Here is a 17,167-nt window from a genome sequence, read left to right as displayed (position 1 = left end):
TGTATTTTACCGTAATCTGATTTAAACCTCGATAAGAAACTCAAGGAGACAGGTGAAGTGGAAGGCCGAATGTATCCCTGTCCCAGAGATTCGGCGACATAAGTTTCCATAGCCGCCGTCTCCTCCTGTGACAGAGGAAACACTTGACTCCTGGGAAGTGCAGCGCCTACCAGGAGATTTATCGCACAATCCCCCTGTCGATGGGGTGGCAATTGAGTGGCCCTCTTTTTACAGAAGGTGAGTGCCAAATCGGCATATTAGGGGGGAATGTGCATGGTGGAAACCTGGTTTGGACTCTCCACCGTAGTGGCACCTAAGAAAACACCTACACACCTCCCTGAACACTGACAGGACCATCCCTTGAGAGCCCTCTGTTGCCCCTCTGTTGCACCTGTAGTGGTCGATCAGGGCCCGCTCATTCCATCTCCAGCTGCCAGAGTTCTGAAGTCCAGTGCGAACTCTTTAGCGCTCCTCAGCCCTGTGTCAGATGGAACAATCTCTCTCCCGCCACTCTCCCTTCAGGTGGATGATCAAAAACTTCTCAGGAGCCTGGGAACGCCGGCATAGATAGAATCCTGTAATTGGCAAATATTTGCCATATTCTAGTAATTAACATGTGCCAACGTATCGCCACGGTCCGTTCCATGGTGAAACTTACACTCCTGTAGATCTGAAATAATTTTATGGTGAAACCTGCCAGCCAATCGGAAAAAGGAAGACGAAGCAATTCAAGCATTCTTGAAAGTCAGGACAATCCTTGTCTTGCAAATAAACATACATTTTATAGTTGAAAAATTTAATTTTGCAAGCAGTAGACATTTCGATTTCAATGTGGAGTGGGGCATTATTGTTATGCGGTCACTTCACATGCCCCTGCGTACCTTCAAAATCATAATTTAGTCAAAATACAGTTTCCATTATTTGTCACAATATAGAAAGATTGACAAAAGAAAAATCGACCCATGTTGAACGGATACAAATGTTGTTTAGAGAATATTCTTTAAATAATTTATTCTATACTGAACAAAACTATAAATGCAACATGCAACATTTCAACAATTTTACTGAGTTACAGTTCATATAAGGACACAAATCAATTTAAATGAATTCATTAGGCCCTAATCTATGGATTTTACCTGACTGGGCAGGTGTGCAGCCAAAAGCACACACACTTGGGGGCCAGGCCCAGCCAATCAGAATGAGTTCTACCCCACAAAAGGGCTTTATTACAGACATAAATACTCCTCACTTTCATCAGCTGTCCGGGTTGCTGGTTTCAGATGATCCCGCAGGTGAAAAAGCTGGATATGGAGGTCCTGGGCTGGCATGGTTACACGTGGTCTGCGATTGTGAGGCCAGTTGGACCTAAATTCTCTCAAACAACGTTGGAGGTGACTTATGGTAGAGAAGTTATCTGGCAACAGCTCTGGTGGACATTCCTGCAGTGAGCATGCCAATTGCACTCTCCCTCAAAATTTGAAACATCTGTGGCATTGTGTTGTGTGACAAAATTGCACATTTTAAAGTGGCCTTTTATTGTCCCCAGCACAAGGTGCACCTGTGCAATGATCATACTGTTTAATCAGCTTCTTAATATGCCACACCTGTCAGGTGAATGTATCTGTCAGGTGAATGTATTATCTTGGCAAAGGATAAATGCTCACTAACAGGGATGTAAACAAATCTGTGCATAACATTTGAGAGAAATAAGCTATTTGTAAATATGGAACTTTTCTGGGATCTTTTATTTCAGCTCATGAAACATGGGACCAGCACTTTACATGTTGCGTTTATATTTTTTGTTCAGTATATATCTGCCATTTCCATTACACATGTCGCAATTATATTTTCTGTGACATTGCATTGAATAAACCTGGAGCAATGTAAAGCTGCCTATTGTCAATGTTGCAGTGCTATTTCATGGTGTAATCTCAAAATGATCCCTGTGGAGATGGTGGAGTCAGTTCCAGTGTGGTTTCTAGATTCTGCTGATCTTTTCTGTTTAACAGTGAGGAATGTGACAAATCAAGGACTTTATTCAAGATCTGGTTTTTATGAGACTATTTCAAAGAGAGTAAACACAATGCATTGAGATGTTCCTCTCTTCAAACTGTAACTCAAGCTGGTCTGCTGCCTGGGAAACTGGTTTGAGGCCTCAGGGGCTTGGCTACAGTCGAAGGTTATGTAACATTTAAACAGGGGGATTGGAGGGAAGAAGGGAGGCTTTTCCTCTTCTCAAGGGTTTGCAAGCCGCAACAGGGCTCTTTGCAAGCAGCACATCTTTGCAAGAACTTTAACTCTTTGCCAGAAATATGACTGTTTGCAAGCAACTTTAATCTTTAATTGGCCATGCAAGTCATGCACAGGCTATAGTCATTTACCAAGGTTTAAAAAGAGTTTGTCCAAAAATCTATTAAGTTATTCACTCATTCCTTTTGTGCACGTCTAAATCAGAAAAGAAAATGAAGAAGTATCAACAGCAACAAGATGCAATTTCCCCCATCAAAATAGAATAATCAATTTCTACATTTTATTTCTGTTTTCTCCCTGCAGAGGCAACGGACAATGCCAGTGTTAGCTTTGTAAAGTACAAGGGAGACTGCTTTGTCAGCACTGAGACCAACTACATGTACAGGGTGGACCCAGAGAGCCTGGAGACACAGAATAAGGTACAGTGATGACATAATAATAGGAGATAAGAGACAGCCAAAGAAAACAACGAGCTCAGTGAGCAGACACATTTTACAATCATACCCTTGCACAAATGTACTGACTTACGTAAATGATGCCCTGTTTGAAATATATATTGATCATAGTGAGTGCCCAGACACCTGACCTGACATATATTGGTAACAGCTGTGTACTTTATCTGACCTGTTCTTCTACTACAGGTGGACTGGACAAAGTTTATTGCTGTGAATATGGCCACTGCGCATCCGCACACTGAACCAGACGGCACTACGTACAACATGGGCAACTCTTATGGCAGAAAAGGTCAGTCTACATAGAAGCTCCATGCTACTAAGTTGAAAAATGTAGGAGCACAAACAAATGTAGGAGCACAATGAAACATATGAATCATATTAAATGGTCAAAAATTACCAGCAATTACAAATTATAGGGTTAAGGAGCACCATGAAATCGTATTTTAGAGATTGATATGTAGCCTACATCTGGCCTATACATCATACATATATATATATCATATATATAGGGAGAGCTTCTCCCTTTTCCTTTCTTTCTTTTCTCTGTTACTGATAAAACTGGCTTCTAGCAAACAGTTGTGGCCAATTTGCCACAAGCTCATATTTTCACATGCAAATGATTTAAATGAGGCTAACTTTGACGGTAATTTTGCGGCAACTTGTCAACTTCTGGCAAACAATTCTGGGAAACCTGTGGCCAACATTCTGTTAACTGCAAACTCAGTGACAATATGAAAATGAAATGAGGTTTTTGGTTACTGTGTGATAAACAACATTGACTTTAATAATTAAAAAAAGAAAACTAAATCAAACCCAGTTCATTCAGAACTATTGCCTTTTTGAGTGGACTTTGGAGAATGACGACCCTGGAAATCTTGCATCCAAACTTTGTTGAATGCATGCACTGAAACAATTAGGATACTCAAAACAATTTATATTTTGGCATCTGAAAAGGTAGAAATCGGGTTATGCTTAATATGGCAATTCATATGACTTTTTATTATTATATTATTATAGAATTATTGTTACTCAAAAAATAGGTCATTTCTTCAACCCAGCACTGGGTCAATATTAATATTGGACAAACACAGCATTGGGTTAACCTTGTCACATATGACTTCAAAATATCTCTAACGGTCAGCACAGTATGAGTTTTTATGCATGTGATGTCAGAATGCGCTCATTGTTCCAAAATGTGAACGTTACGCAACAGGACAGTTAATCCGTGCAGGCCTCAAACTAAGGCGTGCTGCCTGTTTTCTTTATAGGCTGTTTTAACTTGTCAATTTCAAATTATTTTCGAACAACAATTTGAATTGAGGTGTGTTCCACCTCATTAATTCACATAAAATTAGGCCATTTCACTTTTGCGGACAATTTATTTTTTAGGCATTACTGAGCCGGACAAACTTCCCCAAGCACTTCCCCCTTGTTTCTGCAGATGAAGTATGCAGACATTTGCCCATCTCCAGTCAGAACAGGAACTGCACAAACTTTTTCACATTTTCCGGCTGGTGCCCACTTCATCTTCATTGTTGTTTTCATTACTACATGATAATAACTTTGGACATGTGTGTTTCTATCAAAGTAAGTGCCTTATTACGTTATAATACTTCATGTATGTCGTGTTATGTTGTTTCTACTGTAGCTCACTGTATGTATGGAGCATATTATATTTGTGTATATTCCTCGCGGACATGCGAGGTAACGTTACTAATTTCATAACCTTTATGGTGTTATACTCAATTGTGCTTATGTAGCTAGCTACATTCTTCTATTAGCTCTGTAAAACAATGCTAATTGTGCCAGAGAAGTTTTAGCTTGTTTTGTCTTTCGAAGCTACCCTGGCCTTACGACCATGTTTTTTTGTTGTTGTTTTTTATTGTATTCTAATAGCTAATAATATATCAATATCATAACTGGAACTGGACATCTTTGGAGCTGAAGATCAAGGCCAGCTTATGTATGCTAGCGTACACTCCTTAACAGTTTTATTGGATGAAAACACAGCAAGAAAACACATAATATTGGTGGCGGTTAAACAAAAAAACGTGTTTTACTAGATGAAGAAAATAGCAAGAAAAGACTGACAACTTATGAATATGCATAACCCATATTCATTCATAACCCTTTTCACATGTACCAACTGTCACGCCCTGACCGTAGATGGCTTTGTATGTTTCTAATTTTGTTTGGTCAGGGTGTGATTTGGGTGGGCATTCTATGTTTGTATTTCTAGGTTTTTGTATTTCTATGTTTCGGCCGGGTATGGTTCTCAATCAGGGACAGCTGTCTTTCGTTGTCTCTGATTGGGAATCATACTTAGGTAGCTTTTGTTGCCATCTTAGTTTGTGGGTAGTTCATTTCTGTTTAGTGTTATTCACCTTGCAGGACTGTTTCGGTTTTCCTTTTTGTTTATTCAGTGTTCAGTGCAATTATTAAAGATGAACAAGTACCCTGCTGCATTTTGGTCCGATGATTCCTCTTCATCCGATGAAACAAACGGGTGTGATCATTCTACAGTGGTCCCTGCAGTGTACACTCAAACCGGTGTGATTTATTTAGAACGTCCAGTTTCGATTAATGCAACAGACAGCATTTGAGCTGGCCACACTGTTTTTTCACAGAAACATTTGGCACAAACACAGTCCTTACAAAGTTATGCCCTGAATGTGAACTCTTAATTTTCCGATGCAATGTTCAGACATTCACAGAAGTAACTACAGCATAGCACAATCATCCAAAACGGAAAATGTAGGCTGTGTTTGTCCTACCACCTACTGAGGAAAAATTTATGTAACACAAGCGATCATATTTAGATAACTCTCGGCTGACAGAAACTACAATATGAACTAGCTAACAACAATTCATATTGATCAAAATAATTCAGTTAAACACTTTCTAGATATCCGAAGATGGGAAGTTTGTGCTTGCCGCCATGTTTATTTTTTCACTTCAACCAAAGATAAGAAGAGGAGACAAGATTAGTTTGGTCTGTTTGCAGTATGCATGTTGAAGGGGGTGTGTCGCCTACCTTCATTCCCATCCCATCATTCACTTCCAGAAGTATACTCTGAACCCTCCCTCACCATATTGTGTTATAAAATCTTTGTCCGACAGACGTTTACGTGAAACCCAGAATGCATTATATGTCAACAAACATGGCTCCACACATAGCTTGTATTAGCTTAGCTCATCATAATAAGTACAACATTAAAAAAAATATTTTACATTACAATCTATGCAAGAATCAGAATGCATGATCCGTAACCAGAACTTGAAAACATATGAATAAAACAGGAAAACAATAAATAATTACCACACAAATAATTTTCTGATAGCGATTTATTAATAGAAGTAGTGCGTGCCAGAAGACAATCACGTAAACTGACTCCCACTCTGAGCCATTCAGAGCTGTTGTTAATGCAAGGTTGAAGTCAGAAGTTTACACTTAGATTGGTGTAAATAAAACTTGTTTTTAAACCACTTCACCATAATCTTGTTAACAGACTATAGTGTTAGGACATCTACTTTGTGCATGACACAAGTCATTTTTCCAACAATTGTTTACAGACAGATTATTTCACTTATAATACTGTATTACAATCCCAGTTGGTCAAAAGTTTACATACACTAAGTTGACTATGCTTTTAAACAGCTTGGAAAATTCCAGAAAATGATGTCATGAAGCTCAGACCTCAGAAAAAAATTGTAGACCTCCACAAGTCTGGTTCATGCTTGGGAGCAATTTCCAAATGCCTGAAGGTACCACATTCATCTGTACAAACAATAGTAACAAGTATAAACACCATGGCACCACGCAGCTGTCACACCGCTCAGGAAGGAGACACATTCTGTCTCCTAGAGATGAACGCACTTTGGTGCGAAAAGTGCAAACCAATCCCAGAACAACAGCAAAGAATCCTGTGAAGATACTGGAGGAAAAAGGTACAAAAGGTATTTATATCCACAGTAAAATTAGTCCTATATCGACTTAAAAGGTCGCTCAATGAGGAAGAATCCACTGCTCCAAATCCGCCATAAAAAAGCCAGACTACCGTTTACAACTGCACATGGGGACAAAGATTGTACTTTTTGCAGAAATGTCCTCTGATCTGATGAAACAAAAATATAACTGTTTGGTCATAATGACCATCGCTATGTTTGGAGAAAAAAGTGGAGGCGTCAAAGTCGAAGAACACCATCCCAACCGTGAAGCACGGGAGTGGCAGCATCATGTTGTGGAGGTGCTTTGCTACAGCGGAGGCTCATGCACTTAACAAAATAGATGGCATCATGAGGATGCAAAATTATTTGGATATATTGAAGCAACATCTCAAGACATCAGTCTTGTTAAAGCTTGGTCGCAAATGGGTCTCCCAAATGGACCATGACCCCAAGCATACTTCCCTATTTGTGGTAAAATGGCTTATGCACAACAAAGTCAAGGTATTGAAGTGGCCATCACAAAGCCCTGACCTCAATCCCATAGAAAATGTGTGGGCAGAACTGAAAACGTGTGTGCGAGCAAGGAGGACTACAAACCTGACTCAGTTACACCAGCTCTGTCAGGAGGAATGGGCCGAAATTCACCCAACTTATTGTGAGAAGCTTTTGGAAGGCTTACCAAAATGTTTGACCCAAGTTAAACAATTTAAAGACAATGCTACCAAATACTAATTGAGTGTATCTAATTTTCTGACCCACTGGGAATGTGATGAAAGAAATAAAAGCTGAAATAAATCATTATCATCATATTATTCTGACATTTCACATTCTTAAAATAAAGTGGTATTCCTAACTGACCTGAAACAGTGAATTTTTACTAGGATTAAATGTCAGGAATTGTGAAAAACTGAGTTTAAATGTATTTGACTAAGGTGTATGTAAACTTCTGACTAAAACTGTATGCACGTGGGTAGAGTTATTAAAGTGACTTATGCATAGATAATAACAGAGAGTAGCTGCAGCATAAAAGGGGGGGAAAGTGAAAGTAGTCTGGGGTAGTCATTTAATTAGATGTTCAGTACGCTTATGACTTGGGGGTAGAAGCTGTGTCTTGGACCTAGACTTGGCACTCCGGTACTGCTTGCCGTGCGGTAGCAGAGAGAACATTCTAAGACTAGGGTGGCTGGAGTCTTTGACCATTTTTAGTGCCTTCCTCTGACAAAGCCTGTTATGGAGGTCCTGGATGGCAGGAAGCTTGGCCCAAGTGATGTACTGGGCCGTACGTACTACTCTATGTTGTGCCTTTTGGTCGGAGGCCGAGCAGTTGCCATAGCAGGCAGTGATTCAACCAGTGAGGATGCTCTCGATGGTGCAACTGTAGTACCTTTTGATGATCTGAGGACCCATGCCAAATCTTTTCAGTCTCCTGAGGGGGAATAGGTTTTGTCGTGCACTCTTCAGGAGTGTCTTGGTGTGCTTGGACACTGTGTTAACTAATCTCCAGACGAGCTTCAATGCCACACAACTCTCTTTCCGTGGCCTCCAACTGATCTTAAATGCAAGTAAAACTAAATGCATGCTATTCAACCGATCACTGCCCGCACCTGCTCGCCCGTCCAGCATCACTACTCTGGACGGCTCTGAATTAGAATATGTGGACAACTACAAATACCTAGGTTTCTGGTTAGACTGTAAACTCTCCTTCCAGACTCACATTAATAACCTCTAGTGACTCCCCATCCCGCATGAGGGAGTGTAATCATCAACTGACACTAATTAGCATAACGCAACGGACATCAATATTCCTAGAAAATATTCCTATTCATGAAAATCACAAGTGATATATATTAAGACACAGCTTAGCCTTTTGTTAATCACCCTGTCATTTCAGATTTTCAAAATATGCTTTACAGCCAAAGCTAGACAAGCATTTGTGTAAGTTTATCGATAGCCTAGCATAGCATTTTGTCCAGGTAGCAGCAGGTAACTTGGTCACGGAAATCAGAAAAGCAATCAAATTAAATTGTTTACCTTTGAGGAGCTTCAGATGTTTTCACTCACGAGACTCCCAGTTAGATAGCCAATGTTCCTTTTTTCCAAAAATATTATTTTTGTAGGCGAAATAGCTCCGTTTGTTCTTCGCGTTTGGCTAAGAAAACGCCCGGAAATTGCAGTCACGAAAACACCGAAAAAATATTCCGAATTAGCTCCATAATATCGACAGAAACATGACAAACGTTGTTTATAATCAATACTCAAGGTGTTTTTCAAATATCTATTCGATAATATATCCACCGGGACAATTCGTTTTTCAGTAGGACCGATTGGAATAATGGCTACCTCTGTATTTTACGCGAGAATCAGGGGACCACTTGCGCAATGTAGCCGCTTAGGGGTATTCTTCAACATAAATGCGTAAAACTACGTCACAATGCTGTAGACCCCTTGGGGAATACGGAGAAAAAGTAATCTGGTTGATAGCCCATTCACTGCTCAATAGGGACGCATTGGATGCAGCGCTTTCAAAACATGAGGCACTTCCGGATTGGATTTTTCTCAGGCTTTCGCCTGCAACATCAGTTCTGTTATACTCACAGACAATATTTTTACAGTTTTGGTAACTTTAGAGTGTTTTCTATCGTAAACAGTCAATTATTGCATATTCTAGCGTCTTGTCCTGACAAATCTGCCTTATCTCAGCTCACTGGTCACCATAGCAGCACCCACTTGTAGCACCCGCGCCAGCAGCAATATGTCACTGGTCACCCCCAAAGCCAATTCCTCCTTTGGTCGTCTTTCCTTCCAGTTCTCTGCTGCCAATGACTGGAACGAACTGAAGTTATCTGAAGCTGGAGACTCATATCTCCCTCACTAGCTTTAAGCACCAGCTGTCAGAGCCTATTTATTGCCTTAACTCCCTTATCTTACCTCATTTGCACTCACTGTATATAGACATTCTGTTCTCTTTTGTTCTACTGTATTACTGACTATGTTTTGTTTATTCCATGTGTAACTCTGTGTTGTTGTATGTGTCGAATTGCTATGCTTTATATTGGCCAGGTTGCAGTTGCAAATGAGAACTTGTTCTCAACTAGCCTACCTGGTTAAATAAGGTGAAATTAAAAAAAATAAAAAAAATGTTGAACTTGAAGCTCTCAACCTGATATTTAGACATATAACAATGGTCTACATCTGGGTCAAGTTATTTAAAACATTGTTACACAGACCACGTGTAAAATATTACATTTGAAGGTCACTCTACTAAGGACATGCACTAACAACATTTCTTAATAACTATTCAATTCATAAATCACTTTTCACAATCACGCAACCACACATAAACAAGAATGGAAAAGGACATACAGTGCATTCAGAAAGTATTCAGACCCCTTCACTTTTTCCACATTTTGTTATGTTACAGCCTTATTCTAAAGTGGATTAAAAAAAATACTAATTTAATTAATTTAACATTTAATTGAATCCATTTTACAATAAGGCTTTAACGTACAAAAATGTGGAAAAATGGAAGGGTTCTGAATAATATCCAAATGCACTGTATGTGCGAGCTGTTGGCTGGAGCGCATGTTCCAAGACCAGAGTGGGCATATTTGCTATATTACATAGCAGTTTGTTACAAAACCATCAGTACAGTTGAAAATGCAATGGGAAAATGCTCATATAGTTTAATGCAGATTTTAGAATATTCGCATGAAAATCTGTCGCAAATTGGAAGGAAACCTACCTAATGTCTTAGAGTGTGCAGTTATGTGAAACATATTTTGCTGTTCCTGAATGCTGTTCCTTCGTTCAAGTATTACAAAATGTCACCATCTGATTTCCTATCAATCTTTATGCCTATTCACTATTTAAACGTACAGGCTAAGTAAGTCAATGAAGGACTTTCTGGTCTCATTGAAGCTGGATCAGAATGTCTTCCTGCCTATCTTGTAGACTGGTGTTGGGAGGACCACTGGCAGATACCTTAAAGAGATGTCGCGTGTATCTGGAGAGAAGAATGTTTAGTGAAGAACTTTATTGTTTCAGGCTAAAAATAAATGAGCGTCTGCGGCACCACCAGCAGGGTCATTTCAAACTATACCTGCATTTCGGAAAGAATATCTTGAGCCTGCTTCTCTCTGGGTTGGCATAGGAAAGTTTTTTGTCCTTGAAGACCAAGTGAGTATTCACGAGCAGTCCGGTTTTTAAAGGTAGAAGTCCTGAGCAATCTGTAGTAAAGCAGACAATAACATTTTATGGTAATATTTTATTTTACTTTTTTTTTACAAAAAAATAGACAACTTAACATTTACATACTGCACATATCCACAAGCATTAATGACGTCACACTTGCTCAGATCCACATGTTCCCACCGTATTCACACACAATGCTGTTTCTAATGCTTGTGAGACTGCCCCATATGACTTCAAATTGCGTTATGTTGTAGCCAGACAAACAATTACTTCTCCATTGCAGTTAATCAATGGTCTGGCTAACACTTAATTCTGATTCACTACTAGTGGCAAAAGTTGGCAAACTTATTTTGTGGCACACTATTTAGTTTGCAGCATATTTCCCACAAACTTGTGGGAAGTTTCCAGCAACAAATACATTTTTGTGAAGGAGCTACTAAATGTTGTGTGATTTTTTTCTAGTTGCACTGGTGCTCCCAAATAAAAATTCCAGGTAGCACAGCAAAATATTTAGGAGCATATGCAACCAGAATGGTAGCACTGTAGAGCCGTGATTGGTTTTTCATCAAGCTCAATGTAAGGGGCACTTCACCACTTCTTAACTTTGACAACATTGGAGGTCATTTTCTTAGAACCTTTTATTCCAAATGTAGAAAATTAGTGTTTCCACGTATGTAGACACTGGTATGGTGCAGGAGACATAAAATGTTGAAGTGTCCCTTTAATGAAAATATTGTAATATACATACGGCACCTTAAACCTCAGTGTGACGAGACAGAATTAAGTGTGGATTTAAACCGGTAAGATATATTTTACAAGCTTTATTTACGTTTTGCCTATCTCAAATGGGTGAGCGGGTAACGATCTTCCTCAAACATACCAAGCTGTCATGACAACCCCATAGACAACAGTGGTTTTTGTGTTGAATAATGAGCACACTGGGTCTTAATTTCCGAGAGCATATTATTTACTGTAATCTCTGTGAGATACTTATATACAAGTGTGTGTTTTACGTGACTCTAACACAATATCACAGGGTGACAGGTTGTGTAGAAAGTGTTCCTGTGAGTTTAGGTGATTATTTATTGCATTCACCAGTGTTGTGACACAGTATTACAACACTGTGAGAGGTTGTGTACTAACTATGTCCCTGTCATTTTAGGTGCCTTGTATAACATAATCAAAGTGCCCCCTATGAAGAACAACCCTGAGGAAACCCTGGAGGGGGCCAAAGTGCTGTGCTCTATTGTCCCTGCAGACAAGGCCAGGCCCTCCTACTACCACAGCTTCGGTAAACCTATCAAACACTTGCAATACCTATGCAATTAGAGCCAAAACAAACTCATGTCTGTGTCCCAAATAGCACCCTTGTCCCTTTATAGTGCACGTATGTTGACAAGAGCTGGTCAGAAGTAGTGCACTATATAAGGTATAGGTTGCAATTCGGGATGCAACCATTACTTACTGTCACTGTACATCTCTATCATATCCGTATGATACATATCCATCTACCCATATGATACATATCCATGTACCCTGACATTAGTGTCTCATTTTAACTTGTGAGGGGGGGTGATGCTATTTTATTTAGAATTTTAGGATCCCATTCAAAATAAAATAAAATATATATTTTTTAAAGGCCATAGAAATGCATTGAATAATACCTTCATAAATGGCAAAAAGGACAGTCAAAAAATGTAAAATAAGAAACAAGGTTTTGAAGTGTCTGTCCTAAATCTAGGAGATATAAAATACAACTTTGTAAATATATGTATATTTTTTTTTTGACACTTATTTAACCCCTCTTTTGGGGAAGACACAAAACTACCTTTATGCTCCACCGGTTACCTTCACATGAGTTCCGTGACACTTATGGGGGTCTTAGTGCAAGACGAAGAAAACCATCATGTTCATGAGAATCTCCCTTTTCCACAGTGGGTTCCCATTAGTTTGTAGCCCAAATGGTCCAAACGTTTGCAAACAGAAGTTGGCACATCGACGGTACCGACTTCAGACATGCCCCCTGACACTTGTGTTCGAGAGTCTCCTTTCCATAGAGTAGTCATAATAGGTTCTAGGTCAAACCGATCGGACGCTACAGACGTTTTCAGGATACTGATTTTCGGGGTGTCTCATGGTCTGACAAACACTGTAGCTCAGCAGCCTTTCACTGGAAGTGCGAGTTTGGCAGATGTGGTGGATTGAGATGCATCCACTGCAACAACAAAAAATACAGTACCAATCAACATTTTAGATTTTTCTACTCATATCTACTAACCACTTGTTTGGTTACTACATGATTCCATATGTGTTATGTTATAGTTTGGATGACTTCATTATTATCTTAGAATGTGGAAAATAGTAAAAAATTAAGAAAAACCTAGGTGTGTTCAAATTTTTGACTGGTACTGTATCCCTAGTTTAAACTGACGGATTTTGATGGGGATTTATTTTGTTATGTAATTTAGATTGACATATCGACTCTAGGGGGCCCTTAACCCTTTGACCTGTATGATCACATATTTGTGATCATTGTTGTGTGGTCCCTGCAGTGTACCATCACAGATATGTGATTGGAACAGCAGCAACAGAACTTATGACGCAAAATATGCGACTTAACACCATTGTTGTCTGAACAGAAATGTACATTTTTTATGTACTGATTTAAAATAAAGGTCTTAACCTTTATTACACAGTTTTACCCTTTATTGTAAAAGATAAATGTGAACTTCATCACCCAAGCATTACACGGAACACATCCACAGCCATGTTTGTTTATGTTTGACAAGTGAAAAACGTTCTAATCCCAGAATGCCATTTACTATAATGCCGCATTCAAAACAACTGAGAACTCTGATTTTTTTTGCTCCAACTGGGAATAATTGATTTGAGAGGTCAACCAACTCGTAATTCCAACTCTGGAACTCAGACCTCTTTATAGAGCTCCGACTTTCCGACCTGAAGATCACTGATGTCATGATTTTACCTTCTATTTTTCAGAATTCCCAGTTGTGTTGAACGCGGCATAAGAGGCAAATAAACAAAGTCAAAGATGGCTGAGCCCATTGCCCAAAAAATATCAACTTAACTTTAGTCACTTTTCAGCAGCTGCATGTGAATGTTAGTGTATACTAGAACTGGAGCACATGACTTGACATGTTGTTTACAGTTTAAACATCAAATAAAATGTTATCGCCTCACAGATCATCGCCCAAATACAAGCCCACTGCCTAGCCTAACCGTAGGGCGACTAGGGTTGCCAGATTTGGGTGAAAACATTTTATGGGTGTTTGTGGAGGGGCTAATTTCATTTGTGGGGTGGGGGGGTCAAAGTGCATGGGGGTGGAAATGGGGGAAGGTATCGTGGGGGGATATGATGGAGGAAATATTACTATGATGGGGAATTTATCAATAAATGGGGGGTCTGGAAAGGGGGTCTGAACTGGCAGCCCATGGTAAACATAGTTACAAAAAATATAACTCTTGATAGACACTGATAGCCACTGATTATAGAGATAATATCCGCTTTCAAATGGAAATGCCTCACTGAAGAGGAGATACAATAAATATTTTGTCATTCTGATGACGAATCTGTGTATGAGAGTGAGTCGGATCAATCAGATAGTGACGAGGAATAATGCCCCACCCCAACCTTCTGGACTATGAGCGTGAGATGTCTGAAGAAAATGGTGTCCACCTCTACCTTGCATGCAATAAGCATCCCTTACCTCACCAAGATGCTGGTGCTGCTGCCAATCTTATAGGCTGTGAGGGAGGTGGTCCCTGCTGCTTGAGATCCTGTCTCTTCACACCATCAGAGATAGACTTCAATGACACCCTGTCTGGCGTACAAAGCACTGTTCCTTGATGAGGAATTGGTGGAGAGTGTGGTGCAGGAAACCAACAGTTTGCCCATTGTAATCTAACAGAAAAACCCAAGGCTCTCTTCAAATGAATCAAAATTCAGAATGCCTTTAGCCTATTAAATATGCATATTTATTTGCAGGTATTCTCATGAACTGACTGGTTACACTACTATCAGTGTAATGTATACCTTCCTGGTCACGGTGCTGCTGATGGGGCTAATGAAAAAGGGCTCTGTGAGGGACTAATGAACCTCTGACCCCATGCTGCAGACCCATTTTTTCCCAACCTTTATCTCCCAGGACCACTTCCTTGTCTTGCTGAGAGTGCTCCACTTTGAGAACAATGCCACTGCCAACCTTGCTGACCCCCATCACAAAATTAGGAATGTCCTGGGCAGGTTCACCAGGGCATTTAGAAGAGTGTTTGTGCCTCACAGTCCATTGATTAGTCTCTCATGGCTTGGAAAGAAAGACTTTCATTACGCCGTACTCAACAGCTACATTGTCCACTGGCAGGTCACAGAACAGGTGATCTCATAGCAGCTGTACAGGATAAACCTGATGCGGCAGCTCCTTGAGGACCACCACACTCCTCATTGTCTGTCTGCTGGGGGCCGTCCTGCCTCTGACAATCCTCTACGCCTCATTGAACACCACTTTCCTAGCGATGTCCCTCAGACCATCCTGCAAGGAAAAAGTACAAGGAGGTATTGCAAGGTCTGCCTAACATCAACCCGATGACAGAAACAAAGGAAGTTGACCAAGTACATGTCAAATCAAATCAAATCAAATCAAATTTATTTGTCACATACACATGGTTAGCAGATGTTAATGCGAGTGTAGCGAAATGCTTGTGCTTCTAGTTCCGACAATGCAGTAATAACGAACAAGTGATCTAACTAACAATTCCAAAAAAAACTACTGTCTTATACACATAGTCTGAGCTAGTCTGAGCTATGTGACACAGCAGTTCCTTGCTTTGACGAGTACCACACCCTGAAGCACTACTAAGTGGAAAGTAGGCTTATAGTGGCTGATCAATTGTTGATTTATGCTGATATTTTAAAATGTTTCATTGGAAAATGTTTTGCAATGTATGACTTGAGGTGTTTGACAGGGAGGATTGGGGAAATGTTCCCCCCAAAAATAGATGTTTGTTTACCATTTACATATGTTTGTTTACCTGAACTGAAATAATTTGTTGGACTCCTGGGTTCTATTTCTGAAATAAAACAGAACAGCAAAAGAATGTAATCAACAATTGTAAAATGTGTTATAATGTATGACTTTATGCGTTTGATGTGTAGTGGGTGAGGGGGGATTGGAGAAATGTTCTTTAAAAAAGACAAAAAAAGATAGAAAAGTAACATATGGGTGTTTACTTTGACTCCTGGGTGAAATAAAACAGAAAAGGAAAAGTATGTAACCAACTTTTGTTATTCTTTGATTTGTAATGCATTCTCGCAATATGTTTTATCATTTTGCCAAATAGTTGTTGGCTTGGGAAAATAGGATTTGATTATTTCAATCAAATCATATATTCCCTAGCAAACAACCTTTAGCCTAACCTGTAGACTACTGTAGACTAAAGAGAATGATTTGAGTTGTTACATTACATTTGAGTTGTCCTAGAAATATACTTTATAGTTAGTAATACTTGAAGTTTGTACAAATGTAACCACGTTTTCTAAGGAGAGTGATAACTGGTCCACCTACGTAACATTCAGCCCCAAAAATGGCGCCAAAGCATAGACCTACATAATCCTGTTTAGCGACATAGTTTAATATATCTACAACATCGCTTCCCTCATACCAAGGTCTCTGCATACAATATAGCTGATTACACGCATGTACCATTCAATCTGATCACCTGCACAAATTAACTCACTTTGTTGTTTACATGACTTTGTCCACCACCCTGTTCTCATTATCCTCCGCCTCGACCAGGCTAAAACCTATCCAAGCCATAATACTCATCGCATTTGATGAGAAATATATTCCTTGCTTGGTGACAAGGCAGGCATCTGTAGGCTACATGTCCAGTGGTGATAATACGTTGACATGGTTACGAAATAAAGCCACTGCTGTAGACTAGTTTTTCCAGGGGAGAATAAATGAAATACAATTTTTTTTAATTAAAATGTTTTTAGGATCCCAGTGTTTCCCAGCCTTAACCATGGTCGGCATATGTAATATATGCTCATACCCTGCTCACACTTTGTTTGTTCGCCACTATTGTATCAAATACACCAGATTTAGCGCCTCAGGCTTCCCGCCCTATCTCACATGCGCAGCCCCTCAGACAGGCTAATACTAGAGCCTCTTTCAGATGATAATACATGTAATATAGATGATAATAATTATAAACTAGGTGGTTCGAGCCCTAAATGCTGATTGACTGACCGCCATGGTATATCAGACCGTATACCACGGGTATGACTTAACATTTATTTGTAC

The 17,167-nt window shown here is 39.6% G+C and overlaps 1 protein-coding gene across 2 annotated transcripts in view; it reads left to right on the top strand.

Annotated features, from left to right (window-relative positions):
• Positions 1-17,167, top strand: part of LOC109873345 (beta,beta-carotene 9',10'-oxygenase) — a 103,359-nt gene that overhangs the window by 39,604 nt on the left and 46,588 nt on the right. The window contains exons 4-6 of one of the 2 annotated variants that reach the window (XM_020464992.2): positions 2,554-2,669; positions 2,892-2,994; positions 12,007-12,135. In XM_020464992.2, coding sequence (XP_020320581.1) covers positions 2,554-2,669; positions 2,892-2,994; positions 12,007-12,135 — 348 coding nt within the window. The remainder of the gene's footprint in view (positions 1-2,553; positions 2,670-2,891; positions 2,995-12,006; positions 12,136-17,167) is intronic. The other variant, XM_031808178.1, reaches the window with a different exon arrangement.

The sequence above is a fragment of the Oncorhynchus kisutch genome, linkage group LG28 (genome assembly GCF_002021735.2).
Source record: "Oncorhynchus kisutch isolate 150728-3 linkage group LG28, Okis_V2, whole genome shotgun sequence".
Taxonomy (NCBI): Eukaryota; Metazoa; Chordata; class Actinopteri; order Salmoniformes; family Salmonidae; genus Oncorhynchus; species Oncorhynchus kisutch.
The sequence above is the reverse complement of the archived record's forward strand: the minus strand, read 5'-3'. Positions and strand labels throughout refer to the sequence as shown.